Source organism: Pinus tabuliformis, chromosome X (assembly GCF_031772625.1).
Source record: "Pinus tabuliformis cultivar Carrire ecotype Pingquan chromosome X, CPIR1, whole genome shotgun sequence".
Taxonomy (NCBI): domain Eukaryota; kingdom Viridiplantae; phylum Streptophyta; class Pinopsida; order Pinales; family Pinaceae; genus Pinus; species Pinus tabuliformis.
This window is the reverse complement of record NC_142308.1, coordinates 1,524,338,041-1,524,352,761: the sequence shown is the minus strand read 5'-3', so window position 1 is coordinate 1,524,352,761 and position 14,721 is coordinate 1,524,338,041. Positions and strand designations below refer to the sequence as shown.

Genomic DNA, 14,721 nt, shown 5'->3' with positions numbered 1-14,721 from the left:
GTCATCGATGGAAATCTTGATTACAACATCCTACTAGGAAGACCATGGATATATGCTATGGTGGCTGTTGTGTCGACCTATTTTAGGAAGATTGCATTTCCCTTTCAAGGAGGGATTACAATCGTCGATCAACAAAACTTCCTCCCCAATGGTTCTCAAGTTACAGGAAGCATTCCCATGATCCATGGAAGCCCCCATTCGCTTCAAAATATCGGAGTAGGCCTACTAAAAGATCCTATATTAATGGGAACTTTCGTCCTTCCACCTCCAATCAACCTGGCGGAAGTAGCGTCGGTAGGAACCTGCAATATGATATCTTCTAAAAAGATCTCAGAAAACGATATCAACATGGATCATGCAATGGTTTTTCCCCCAAGCCCAACGGAAATATTGTAGCAATCAATGTTCCTAGCATGGGAGGCAAACCCAAATCAATGCTCATCAAGCATTTGGATAGATAGGTCTAAAGAATATGGTACCCCTTCAGATCCTTGGTCGCGAGTGCATGTCACCGACGAAGGAATTATCCAATCAATGGTAATTGAAGGGGCACCATGGAATGATTCCCACCATCGTTCCCTTCTTCCGGATTGTGGAGAAGATACTCAAGATGACCTTTATCATCCTTCAGTCTTTGATTTCCTATCAAATATTGTAAACACGACTGGAAAGATCGAGCAGTTTTAGCACATAGTTCAAGCTCGTTAAAAAATAAACATAAGACATGAGCAAATGTTTCCACCCGTGTTTAAGCTCGTTAAAAAATGAACTATTCCCCGGTAAATAACCATCATGAATGTAGTACTTCAGCCATTAAAGCCTTGGTCGTGTTTGCACCGTCACCTCCACTTTTTCATTGGCCGATCATTCACCCCCATTTGATTGTTTACCCATTTTTAGGAACAGCTGCGAAGAGTGATTTCACTAGCCATCCTTGTGACACTGTCGTGATTGGAAAATTCCAAACCTTACCTGGAATCAACTGCTACCCATTTTATCACTCGTTCCTAAAAAGACGAGTCTCCTTTAAGCTCTTTTCAACTGACTCGTAAAATATGAAAAGATTGCCGAGCCATTGGCCTCTCCAGCTCGTTAAAGGGACAGGAAGTGCTATCCCTCCTCTAGATTTTAATCTTTTTGGACCTGAGGGATTATTACACAAAAATATCGAGCGCTTGTTTTGTTCGGCTTGTTAAAAGTATCGAAAATTCATCCCTTCTGTATTGTTACGCCGTAAGGCGTTTCCCTCTGAAATCAACTCCCCTCTCTGCCTACCTGTCATTTTGTAAGCCACACGATTATATGTTAGACGATTGCAACAATTTCAGCCGTTGATCGTTGATTCAAAAGGGTTTCCCAAATGGTTTGGGCGTTTCATTTGGCATCGGATCGAATAGTTTCATCCAGGCAGCTGAACCGGGCTCTAGTGCTACATGCGTCCCACTAACCCTGTCATTCCCTACCTGAACACTTTCGTTATGCACATCAGGGCATATGTTTCTGTTGGACATTTTATAGAAGAGCTCCATACCCTCGTCCAACTTCCCTTCTTTGCAAAGACCGTCCATCAGAGCAGTAAATGCAATAACATCAGGGTTATGCCCTTCGTTTAGCATCTGATACAACAGTTTCTTGGCCTCTCGGAGCTTACCTTCTTTACACAGTCGATCCATGAGGGCAGTAAATGTGATTGTGTCCGGCTCATAACCCTTCTGCAGCATCACAGCTAACAACCCGAATGCCTCGTAGGTTTTCCCGATCTTGCAGAGCCCGTCTATTAGGCTACTATATGTAAAAAGATCGGGAACTTGTTGTTTGCCCACCATTTCTTTGAAAACTTTGACAGCATCCTCCATCTTGCCCTTCCTGCAAATCCCTTTGATGAGGGTACTGAAGGTTATAACATCTGGAATATAGCCATGTGTTTCTATTCCTTCAAACACTTTGAATGCATGATCCAGTCTACCTGTTTGACAGTGAGAATTGATGATAATGTTCAAAGTTATCAGATCTGGAAGAATCTCTTTTTCCCCCATAAGTCTGTAAATGGACAGCATTGATTCATGTCGACTTTGTCGGACTAGGGTACTTAACAAAAGGTTGCAGGTCATGAGAGAGGGGATGTATTTAGATTCAGCTGAAGGCAGATGCTTGAAGGTGTCCACCGCCTCTTGAAGCCTGTTGGCGTGGCAAAGTTTTTTGATGCGCATGTCTGCAGAGGCATTGAATGCATGGAAGGGATGTCGAAACATAAATACAAGCAACATTTTCAATCTGTACATGTTTCTCCAGGTACTGTAACTCCCAGATCATTTTTTATTTCTTGTGACAGTTGTAAAGGGGCGTCAACATTTCATTCTGAGTACAAACCCATGAGATTATGTTCCTCTTCCATCGAAAATGACGCATATCCATTTCAGAATCATGGTGGCAAACCCTCAAACGAAGAAGTCATGGAGAATAGAAGTAATGAGTGCTTAGTGTCAGGCCAATTAGACGAAAACCAGGATTTGTTATATGAGGAATTTAGTAATCTTTCAGAAACCCAAACAGATGGTGTTCGACGTAAGGATGGATTAGGAACCACAGATGATTCGAAGAGTGACACGACATAGTTTGGGGTGGAGGGAAGGGCTTTGCAGGGGTTTAAGTGCTGTTCCGATGTGGTGGGCAGGGTTGGGAAATGGTTCGAGGGCAGGACTGAAGACAAGGGAATTTGAGAAAGCTGAACAGTTCTTCAGGGACTGGTCTTCTGGGAAAATCTTTCTGGGAAATACTACAAATGTTTGTTCATCTAAATCAGAGCCTGATTGACAGCAACCGAAGGATTTCTTCTATATTAGTCGTGAGTGTGAAGTAAAAAATCATTTTGAGGACCCACTGGGTAAAAGGGACTGCTCTCCAAATAATTTTCCTGAAGGAGTGCTCATTAAAGGGTTATTAGATGATAAGTGCATGGATCCTTGCAGAGAGAATGATCAAGTTCAGAGGCTACGCAGTTCTTACATGTATAATACATTAATTGATACTTATGGGAAGGCAGGCCGCCTAAAAGAAGCTTCCAAGTTATTTTCTGAGATGTTAAAAGAAGGAATAGGCCCAAATGTTGTAACATTCAATACCATGATTCACATCTGTGGATCTTATGGATATCTTGACGAAGCAGATGCCCTTATGGTGAAAATGGAAGAGCTTCATTGCTTGCCTGACACAAGGACGTATAACACTCTTATAGCATTACATGCTCAAAATGACAATATTGATAAAGCATTTTGTTACTTCACAAAGATGAAGGAAGCAGGACTCGTTCCTGATACTGTGGGTTGTCGAACTATTTTATATGCATTTTGTATTAAACACATGGTCAGTGAAGTAGAAGCTATTGTCAGGGAGATGGATGGATTGGGCATTCATGTGGATGAGTACTCCGAATCAGCTGTTATTAGGATGTATATAGATCTGGGGATGCTTGAGAAAGCATGGGCATGGTTTGAAAGGTTCCATCTTGCTGGAGGAATGAGCTGTGAATGCTATGCTGCCAATATTGATGCATATGGGGAACAGGGTTATTGGTTAGAAGCTGAAAAGGTGTTTAAGCGCAGTCAAGAAAGAGGCGAGGGTCAAACTGTATTAGAATTTAATGTCATGATTAAGGCCTATGGGATTGCAAAAGTCCATGACAAGGTTCTGAAGTTGTTTGAAAGAATGGAAGTTCAAGGGGTTTTGCCTGACAGATGTACATATGCTTCTGTCATTCAGACATTTGCAAGTTCAGGACTTCTAGATGAATCAAAACACTTTATTACCAAAATGCAGGAAGCAGGGTTTGTGCCTAACTGTTCATCATTTTGTGCTGTTATTGCCGCCTATGGAAGATTGGGTCGCGCTGCAGAGGCAGAGAAGACGTTTGAAAAGATGGTTAAAGCAGGTGTGGAGCCAGATGTTTTTGTTTATGGTGCCTTGATAAATTCATTTGCTGAAGCTGGATGTGTGGAAGAAGCTGTACGTTACTTTCAAATAATGCAAAATGCTGGTTTTGCAGGGAACTCTGTGGTGTATAGTTCTTTGATTAAGGTTTATAGTAAACGTGGTCTTTTGAAGGAAGGACAAGAAACGTACAAACGCATACAGGAATTGGGTGTTGAGCCAGATGCCTTTTTATCAGGCTGTATGCTTGACCTTTATGCTCGCACTGATATGGTGACTGAAGCACAAGAAGTGTTCAAAGTCTTGAAGGGAAAGCAGCAGGCAAATGAATTTTCTTTTTCCATGATGTTGTCCTTATATAAAAAGAATGGAAGGCTTAATGAAGCCACTGAAATTGCAAAGGAAATGTTAGAATCGGGATTTCTTACTAACGTTCTTTCTTTTAATAGTGTCATTAGCCTGTTCATTGCAGATGGAACTAACATTTCATGTGCTGGTTGAACTCCCTATTTATCTCATGCTGGAGAGATTACCCGCTCGAAACCCTTCGCAGACAGTAGTGATGGCTTCGCTGGAGTTTCGATTCCCTGATTCACACAATTTCCCTACAGGTATAGCCTTTATCATGCCCTGAGGTGTTTAATTTAGATTTTAGCTCAATTTCCCATGTCTAATCTGAGTTAAATTTACTGTGATGTGTAGGGTTCCTCCCAGGTTGCCCGAATCCATCACGCAAACGACTTCCCTGCTGAATCCGAAGACCCCACAGGAAAATTTCTGTTCTAATGTGGAGCGTAAACCCTGGTAAGTGACGACTGACAATTGCAAGAATGCGTAAACCCTGGTAAGTGACCACTGACAATTGGAAGAATTCGATTTGTTCTCCGGTTAGGGTTTTACAATAGTTTCCTTATTTCTGCTCTTGGTTGCTCTGCAGGGTGTTATTTCTGCTCTTGGTTGATCTGCAGGGTGTCAGGCCCTCTACCGCGAAGGCTAATTTTAGCCACAAGAACGGGGTTGCCTCAGGAATAACTTGGGAATCTGGTCTTTTATGTCCTTCACCATTTCAGGTGCTTGCTCACATTCTGCTCTTTATTAGGTTGCTTATCTGGATTATTAAACCTTCAATTCCTGGAGGGTGCCATAAGGTATATTGCCAAGAGCAGGACTCAGGAGCTGAACCCGAGGAATATTAAAAACGTCAAGATCTGGATGAGCGCAGCGCTGAGTCGTCAGAATGACTGCAATTCGGCTCTCAAATATGTTAATACTACCCAGGCAGTTGGAAGATCCATGCAAGAACTCATTATAGTTATGAACTTCACTAGTAATGCTCTAAGCATGGTCGATGCTCTGGATACTTACGGGAAGAATATGGTCATATGGAGGCCTCCCAAAACGGAGAGATCATTGAATTTATCTAGCACTGCAGATTATTCCCATCATTTCAATAAAATTTTGGGTGTATCAGAGGTAAATGAATTGGTTCCCGACGTTACTGTTTCGAAGGATGAATCTTCCATGAGCATTCAACAAGCTGTGAACAATGCACCGGATTATTCTGAACGGAGATTTGTGATACGTATCAAGGCTGGGGTTTATGAGGAGATCGTTAGGATTCCTCCCAATAAGACTAATATCATGTTTGTGGGCGATGGCATGGATAGGACTGTGATCAGGGGGTCTATGAGTGTGCCGTCCTTGCCTGGTGTTCCCACTACATATGACTCTGCAACTGTTGGTAATACTCATCCTGGTTCCTCTTTCTTCTCCTTCATATCAAGTTAATTTTGTTTGCCTGAGTTTGGTTATGGTATTGTGTTTAATGATGGTGTGATTCCTGGCTGATTTTACATGCCTGAATTCCATGTGTTAGACCTATGAACCAAAGGAATCCTACTGAAGTAGTTAAAACCTCTTTGATTTGAAAAGCAAATACCCATTAAGCTAAGTAGGTTAGTTCCAAGAACAAAATGGAGGTGTATTCTACAACCTGAGTTGTGTCCACTGCCCCACGCCCCCTGCTCCCACCAAGCGTGTATTGAATCAAATCCATGCATTTGGTACATTTATGATATAATATGGATACTGCACTCAGTGTGCAGCTTCAGAAATCCCAAATACATATTTCCAGTTTAGCTTCAGAAATCCCAAATGCATATTTCCAGTTTATCCAAATAACATAGTGTTTTGGCTTTTGTCAATTTTACTCGAAATCCAATGAGCTAAGCTTTACAGCCTCTAAGAAAGAGGGAAATAGTCATAGACACAATACAGCTAGAAAGGTTCAGGCTGTCTATGTAAGAGGGAAATAGACACAATACAGCTAGAACTGTAAGAGATGGCTTCTTATTTCAATGCTTTGAGTAAGCATCCCTGACTATGTACGGGAGATCGTCTTTAGACCAAGTGTTGACCCTGGCTGTCGAAAAAGAGTCTCCATCATAGGCTTTGAAGCTCCATGGCTACTAGCTTGTGCAACATGTTATTGTTGCTACGGGGTAGTGTAAACTATGTAATGTCTTAAGAGCAGAAACGATTCATCATGCAAAAGGGATTAATAAAGTTTAGTAAAGCAAGAACTTTTTTGAACTTTATGGTTTAATGCCATGGTCCTTTTATTGAAAGAGTGGTTGTCAATGATCAAGTTTGGTGTCTTGAGTCCCTTCTTTAATATTATTTTATAAAAGTTGGCCCTTTTCCTCTGCCTTCAAATTGCAGGGAAGATGGTATTTTTGAATATGCAATTCACATTCCTACAGCGAACTCTTAAGCGTGTCTTCATGAAAATGGCACGTAGCACGGTCAAAGAGCAGCTTTGGTCTTGGGTTGGGTTTGATTCCTAGCTTGTAAAATTTTCCAGATGTTGTAGTTCGAACTTCGAAGATGAAAGTACAAAACATTGGTAGACAAACTGCTTAAGAGTCATTAAGCATGTAAAGGGTTAACGGCTGAGTATTACATTTTGTGTGAAACAAGAAAACAGGAAATTAACCGTTTCCCTGAGAAAATGCTTCAGGGACTGCTTGCCAACCTACTTTCTCTATCCAGGACTCTGGCTTCTTTTTTGGTGACTTGTGTACAAAATGCGGTTGATTGCTGCGACTGCCAACTTGACACCACGTACAGCTCTAGAAGAAGATCAGTGAGAGCTTAAGAACATGTGTTTCTTCCGGTTAAAATCCAGAGTAGTGTGGATTATGTATGCTTTTGTATATTTTAGTAGTACAATGGCTGCCTGAAGGATCCAATGGCTACTTAAAGGTAGGTCCCTTGTCGCACAAACAAAAAGATATTATACATCAATTTGGTGTCTCGGTTGGCTGTGACCTTAAAAGTTGGATTATTAATATATATCCCTAAGGGACTGGCACCCCTCTCAAAAGTTTGTAGACCTCTCAAAGGTCTGCAAGTCTGGTCATGGATGCAACTACCTTTGATACAGTTGCATATTCTTTTATGGATCCTCTTAATGAGCCCAAAGGGGTCTAATCACTTGTCCAAATCTTGTAGTCAAGGAATGCAGACAGAAGGTGTGCCTTGCCCATCATGTTGCTTACAACTGTTGCCTGAAAATGCCAAAACACAATGCCAATGCCCTGCATGCTAGATAAAGTTAATAACAGTCTGAAGAAAGGTATAGATATAGATGACAAGACCTCCTTCCAGGGAATCAAAATGGAAAATGACGCTTAAATATCCAATCAACGAATTAGAATTTCACCACTGAAGTTCAACCCAGATTAAATTGCTTGCTAGGAAATGTTGATCTAGAAATCATCAACAAGAATTCAGATGGGAGAAGAGAACAGTTGAAATACAAGATTGCTTTGAATGCACTCTGTCAATTGCTAAAACAAGAACAATGCTTTTCTTTAGATTGTGGGTTGTTCAAGAGAGGAGAACTATAATATTTATTTCTGCAGATTCGGTCCTCTTAAGGAATTTAAAACAGAAAACATTTAAAGATAGTTTTACATTTTAAGGATAAAATATCTGGAACCTTTCATCATGACACATGTAATGTCATTTAACAGGCATTGAGCTTTGCAAGTTTGATCCTCAGGTTACACCGCAGTAGAGCATAATTTCCAGGGTCATACGCTAAAATTATAAATTGGATCCTGGGGTTCTGCTGATAACTGTACAAGTATGTATATGTTATTTTCAGACAGAAATGGTTTCCCTTGTGAAATCATCTCCAAATCAGCTACAACAGCAGGGAAGGTTTACTCAACATCTCAACTGCAAGCTCTCTCCACGAGAGCAACGACTGACAAATGATGCAAGGTAAGCTTCTGAAGATGTAATCTAAGGTTAGATTTTTCGATTTTCTTTTGGATTAAATTTAATATGGTTCATTTGTTTTAAAATGGGTCCCACGATGTCACCTTGCTGAAGCACCACTTTTCTTCCCTTAAAAGCAAAGATTAGCAGGTTCATTGCTCCCTGTACACTGACAAGGAGCAATGCATCCCTCTTGTCCTTACTGCAAGGAGCAATGATTGCCTAATGCCCTTCAGCAGCAATGACCTGGTCAAGCTTTTAGATTTGTTCATTTTTTAGGGGATCACTTTGAAGAGGTTTGAATTTTCAATTACCTCATCTAATCGCTTGGGAACTCGTACTAAACTTTGAATTCACTAGGACAAAGGGTCTGGAATCATCCTCTCCTCTCCTCTCCTCACCAAGTCTATATAATGAAGTCATTCCTAAGGGACAGAAAGAAAGCTCTCTCTAAGATTTTTCAGCAGCATGTAATTATCTCTCTCTGGAGTGGCTTCATTATATAGACTTGGTGAGGAGAGGAGAGGATGAATCTAGACCCTTAGGTCTTGCCATTGCCAGCCCACAGCGCTTTCCAGCCTTGTTCTTTCATCACTGCTTTTTCTCATAGTAATGATAAAATTCAACTATTTTGATTCATTGTAATGTATGGTTCAAAATGCTGGTATGAAAAATATATGAAAAAATACACATAAAAATTGAATACACATAAAAATTGTTACAGATGTATAGTAAAGGACTGGAATTTCCCTTTAGATTCAATTTATTGTTTTTATTCAATAATTATTTACTGGATGCATATAAAAATAAAAAACAATGTTTAATCCTTAATTTTTAAACAAAAATATAATAAATTTAATTAGATTGAACATTTGCAAGGCACTTGTTTAGAAAATCCAATTCTCTTAGGTTTGGGTAGATGCAAATTCAGAATACTTATGACTGAATGTTGTGACTAGAGGAGAGCTTGCTTGTTGGATTCTCAGGCATATCCCTTACAAAGAAATAAGTCATGTTTTGCTGCAGAAATACCGTCTTTACTTGAAGAGACTGAACGGTTTGGTTCCGGCACCATATCCAGTGGCTTCGTTCTAGAAAGGAAGATCTTTTAGAATCCCATCAATATCAATGTTTAGAACAATTTTCACTGCCCACTCTGAAGGGCAATGCATTTGGACACCTAGGTAAAACCTGATAATCATGTGTGTAAAGCAATGCTTACTGAACAACACCCTCCCAAACAATCCCAACTACAATAGCATTCTTTCTTTTTTTGCAGCTGCTGTTGATGAAACATGGTGGTTAAATTATATATGGCGGTCCACTAGGTCGCCATTCAATCCATGTCATAGAGTACTTCCAGGTATATGATTAATGTTTGCTAATGCAACATATGTTATTAAGGCATCTTACAGTTTATTCAAGTCTCATTGAATTTAGAAACTTGAAATGTCCTGGACAGGCTATTGAAGGTGTGACAAAGATTACTGATAAATGTAACCCTGCAACATGGATGCTAGAAATCAGATCTAGAGCTGTTGAGGAGCGCCTTGAGATAGATTTTGCCGAAATCAATAAGAAGTCTCCTCTTTTCCAGTAAGTCTAGATCAAACGCTCTTATAATGCCCATAACATATTTCAAAGAAATATGAATATCATATTCATGGATGTGCTATGGAAGAAAAACGGGAGGTTATATTGAGGGGGATATACATATCTCTGGTTTTCCAAAGGTACAGGAGACATTTGTCAGGGTTTCAGATTATTGCGAGCAAAATGATATTCACTTTCCTCAGATAACAGTATGAGAATCAGTAGTGTTCTCTGCTTACTTGCTCCTTTCACCAGAAATAGATACCAAGAGCAAGCAAGTAAATATTTATGGTGATTTTAATCTTAAAAATATACTCCTGATGCAAGAGAAATGTTGAGAGCCGCTTATGAACCACCTGTGGACTTTAATATAGTTTCTTTCTTTCATTCTTAATATTGGGTTTCCTAAGATTGAGATTGTTCTATTTAACAGATGTTTGTGGATGAAGTGCTGGAGCTTGTAGAGCTTGATAGCTTGAGAGACACATTGGTGGGTCTTCCTGGTGTGACTGGTCTATCAACTGAGCAATGGAAGAGACTAACCATTACTGTAGAACTTGTTGCAAATCCTTCAATCATATTCATGGATGAGCTGACATCTGGTCTGGATGCCAGAGCTGCAGCTATCGCGATGCATACAGTTAGGAATACAGTGGACACAGGCCGAATTGTAGTATGTACTATCCATCAGCCAAGTATAGATATTTTTGAAGGATTTGATGAGGTAAGATACATCTCTAACTCCTTACAGGTTGTTAATATAGCCAAATCTTAAATTGCGATCAGACACCCACAAAAAAAATATGAAAGCATGCATGAGACCACATGTCATGGAAGGAAAAATATTTTTCACTAGAAATCCAAACCACTGACAATAATCATAGGGGGCCAATTGGTAGTGATGTATCTAGAGTTCGGAGAGCTATATTTAAATTTCAAATCCAAGGCCATGGAGTAAAATATTTAATATCAAAGGTCTTCAGCAAAATGGCTAGTTTTGAAAAGGTTATAAGATGGATTGTAGGAAGAAGTAGATGGTTTTGTAAATTTCTAGAAAGGAAGATCTTTTAGAAGCCCACCAATATCAATATTTAAAACAATTTTCACTGCCCACTCTGAAGGGCAATGCATTTGGACACCTAGGTAAAACCTGATAATCATGTGTGTAAAGCAATGCTTATTGAACAAAACCTTGCAAATATTTAATGATGCTTACTTTCCCAAACAATCCCAACTACAATAGCATTCTTTCTTTTTTTGCAGCTGTTGTTGATGAAACAAGGTGGTCAAATTATATATGGCGGTCCACTAGGTTGCCATTCAATCCATGTCATAGAGTACTTCCAGGTATATGATTAATGTTTGCTAATGCAACATATGTTATTAAGGCATCTTACAGTTTATTCAAGTCTCATTGAATCTAGCAACTTGAAATGTCCTGGACAGGCTATTGAAGGCGTGACAAAGATTACTGATAAATGTAACCCTGCAACATGGATGCTAGAAATCAGCTTTAGAGCTGCTGAGGAGTGCCTTGAGATAGATTTTGCTGAAATTTATAAGAAGTCTCCTCTTTTCGAGTAAGTCCAGATCAAACGCTCTTATAAGTCGCACTCACCATTGCTTATATATTTTCATCAAAATATATATGTGTATATCTTTATATTTTTGTTCTACTCTCCAATTTTGTCCCGAATTTTTTCCTTATCCTTGCCCAAAACTTGGCCTCCCCAAATTTTCCTTGATTATGCATCTGGTAACGCTTGGAGGGAGCTGTGCTAAACGCCATCTCTTTCTTTAAACTGTTAGAAGCCCCCCAAATGCCCTGTTTCTTTCTGTATCCATGTATACCACTAGGCTATATGTGTTCTCTGTGTTGGTGAAGTGATAACATGGAATTTAAATGCCCTACTAGGCTACATGTACTGGGCTGTCAAATTGGCCTCGTGAAACTTGAAATCATGATAACTAATTTGGAATTGCGATTTTTTATCTGCTAACACTAGAGTGCTGGGACACACTCATCATCAAGCTATGTACACCATACTTCTTAATAAATGAATAAACTGTGGTCTAATTGTTAGCAGGTCTCATTTGTCTAACTGTAGTTACTAGCCATCAAAAGCACAGAAAAAGATTTAGAGCTAATGCTAAATGTGTATTAGCAGGGTTTTGCTTGGTAGAGTTTCTTTGACTGCTGGACAGGGCACCATCTATGCTGATTCTTGTATTGTAGAATCTTCTTGACAAACAGTTTCCCTTGAAACCTGAGACAACCTTCTAACTCAACTCATATGTCTTTGACCTAGGAGGGAGGTATTATTATATGGTACCTAGTAACATCATACTCCAACTCCACATCACCTGGAGTCATCTTTCTTTTTCGGGTCGAGAAAAATATTGTCCCACAGTTTAGGCGTTCCAAGCATCTTGCTAGCCCCTTGCAGATTTCCTCCCTCTTCCCAGTTTTTCTGGATGGACGACAAGGGTAGTAACCAACTGCTCGCTGAAATACCAGCTGGTAACCCCAAGGTATTTAATGAGATTTTCTCCCGTGAAGGGCCACCCACCCCTTGGGATATAAAATCGTGTTATTTGTTGTTGTTATTGATATGGATGAATAGTTTATGTCCTAGACTTCCTTTTGTTCCTCATATCCTGAATAATAATCAATCTAGATGGTATCGTATGTGCTGCTTCAAAAAGAGAGATTTACAGAATATATATCTTGTCGAACAAGTCATAAATGACTTCTGGTTATTCACAATTGAAGTTGGGTGGTTGTTTAATCCACAATCCAATCTATTATTTTTCTAGTATGCCGTCCCTTTCCTACTTCTTGCTACCATGGATCGTCGAAATCAGTGTATTGCTTGCTTGCTTTTACATTTGAGAATTGTAACCCACTACGGACTAAAGTTACACAATTAATTTCCTTTGCAGAACTTGAAAAGCACATACCTGATGCACATGTTTTGATTTCTATGCCTTTCCACCCGGCCTATGTGACAACAGACAGGATCAAGAAGGCAAAGAACTTAAAGCTTCTTTTGACAGCTGGTGTTGGTTCTGATCACATTGATCTAAATGTTGCAGCAGCCGCTGCTGTGACTATCGCACAAGTTACAGGTACTATTTCTGAAATTATACCGCTTGTCACTGCCCTGTTCACGCTATGGACATTTTGGTATGAACAAGTTTCTGCAATGATTCTTCATAATTTAACTGACACCTTCTTCAAAATTTTTTACAACAAGTAATGTGGTGTCCGTGGCAGAAGATGAGCTAATGCGCATTCTCATATTGATGCGAAACTTTGTGCCTGGATATAAGCAAATTGTTGAGGGTGATTGGAAAGTGGCAGCAATTTCTTACAGGTCATATGATCTAGAAGGGAAAACTATTGGTACTATTGGTGCAGGGCGTATTGGCAAAGAACTACTTAAGCGTTTGAAGGTATTCATTCTTAGGATCTAGTACTACTTCATGATGTTGGAAACTTCTTTTCAAAAATCAGTGCTCCATAATTCTTATGCATGCATGCTGTTTGTTTCAAAATTTCAACCTAATAATAATAAACATTACATGATGTTGAATTGAATTGCGTTCCTTTGTACAACCCTTCAATTGTAAGCTTCTTTACCACGACCGTCTTTCTATTGGACCCAAATTGGAAAAGGAAACTGGAGCAACATTGGAGACAAATCTTGATGAAATGCTACCTAAATGTGACGTACTTGTCATTAATATGCCTCTTTCTGACAAAACTAGGTGCGCCTTATCACAATTTCATAAATAATCTCTCCCATTATTCACTCAGACATCAATAGCACCTATATATTTTATACAACTTGTGAAAAAAAACCTAATTATTGTTTCTCTTGCCCTTTCCTTTTGGTTACAATAGGGGAATGTTTAACAAGGAAGGTGTTCTCTACGAATCCTAGCTTCTCTCTCAGAATCTTAACATCCCCTTTGCAAAGGGTTTCATTAGAATGACAACAACCCGCATTTAAAGCATTTCTCCACCCCTCTCCTAATTAGAAATACAATTTTGGGTTCTCTACTAATTTTCTCCGCACCCATTTAATCTAACAATGGACATAGAGCATGTATATTTATACCTGTGTTGGAAATACCATTTTATACTTTAATGTTTATTATTTTTGTTTTATTATTATTACTTGAATTTCTTCTTAACAAGTGGTTGTGTTTCTTTTGGTTTTAGTGAAAATATGGGCTCCAATGTTGGCTCTCTTATTATGGAGTATAATTCATCTTTGAGAATTTTTCAATTATTAAAGTAGGTTAGTCAATTGCTTAAAATATTAAATTTATTTCAAAAAGTTTTTGTTACTTTATAGGTTAGACACTGGCTTGAAATATTAAACTTATTTCAAAATGTTTTTGTTACTTTATAGATCAGATTTCTTGGCTCTATGATGAAAATAATGAAGGGAAAATACATGTTAATATGTTACTTGTGCTCTTTGACTGAAAAATACACGGTGAGAGAAAAATGCACATTATGCTAATTGAGGAATGTTTTTCGCTTGTCGAACTTATAGTATTGAATTTAACACACTAACACTTTACAACAATGAACTAACAATATTCGTGATGAAAATAGCAATATGGAAGATTTTTCTGCATAATGAGAAAGGCAATATGGAAGATTCCGATCACGTTCCAAGGCATTTCTTAAAATGTGGATGTGACAAAAGGTTGTTGTGGAAGTTGTTGTTTGTATATGGGAAATTTCTTGATCATTGTGTATAATCCTAATGTTGATAAATATGTCTACTAAGTGTTTCCAGTTAATGGGGCATTGATTTGAGCGTTCAATATATTTTCATTCTTTATCAAAGTATTCTTTTGTTGTATTTGTATTTTTCAATTTATGCCTTACGGCGT

At 38.9% G+C, this 14,721-nt stretch overlaps 2 protein-coding genes across 2 annotated transcripts; both read left to right on the top strand.

Annotated features, from left to right (window-relative positions):
• Positions 1–2,955: 2,955 nt before the first annotated feature.
• On the top strand, positions 2,956–5,123 carry LOC149145849 (uncharacterized). The gene is made up of 3 exons (XM_089452580.1): positions 2,956–4,334; positions 4,630–4,731; positions 4,865–5,123. Exons 1-3 carry the CDS (start codon positions 2,956–2,958, stop codon positions 5,121–5,123), a joined length of 1,740 nt encoding a protein of 579 aa, XP_089308706.1.
• Positions 4,561–8,354, top strand: LOC149145848 (putative pectinesterase/pectinesterase inhibitor 51). The gene is made up of 3 exons (XM_089448460.1): positions 4,561–4,771; positions 4,865–5,668; positions 7,965–8,354. The coding sequence occupies exons 2-3, from the start codon at positions 5,140–5,142 to the stop codon at positions 8,006–8,008; spliced, it is 573 nt and encodes a 190-aa protein (XP_089304586.1). The 5' UTR covers positions 4,561–4,771; positions 4,865–5,139; the 3' UTR covers positions 8,009–8,354.
• Positions 8,355–14,721: the final 6,367 nt, after the last annotated feature.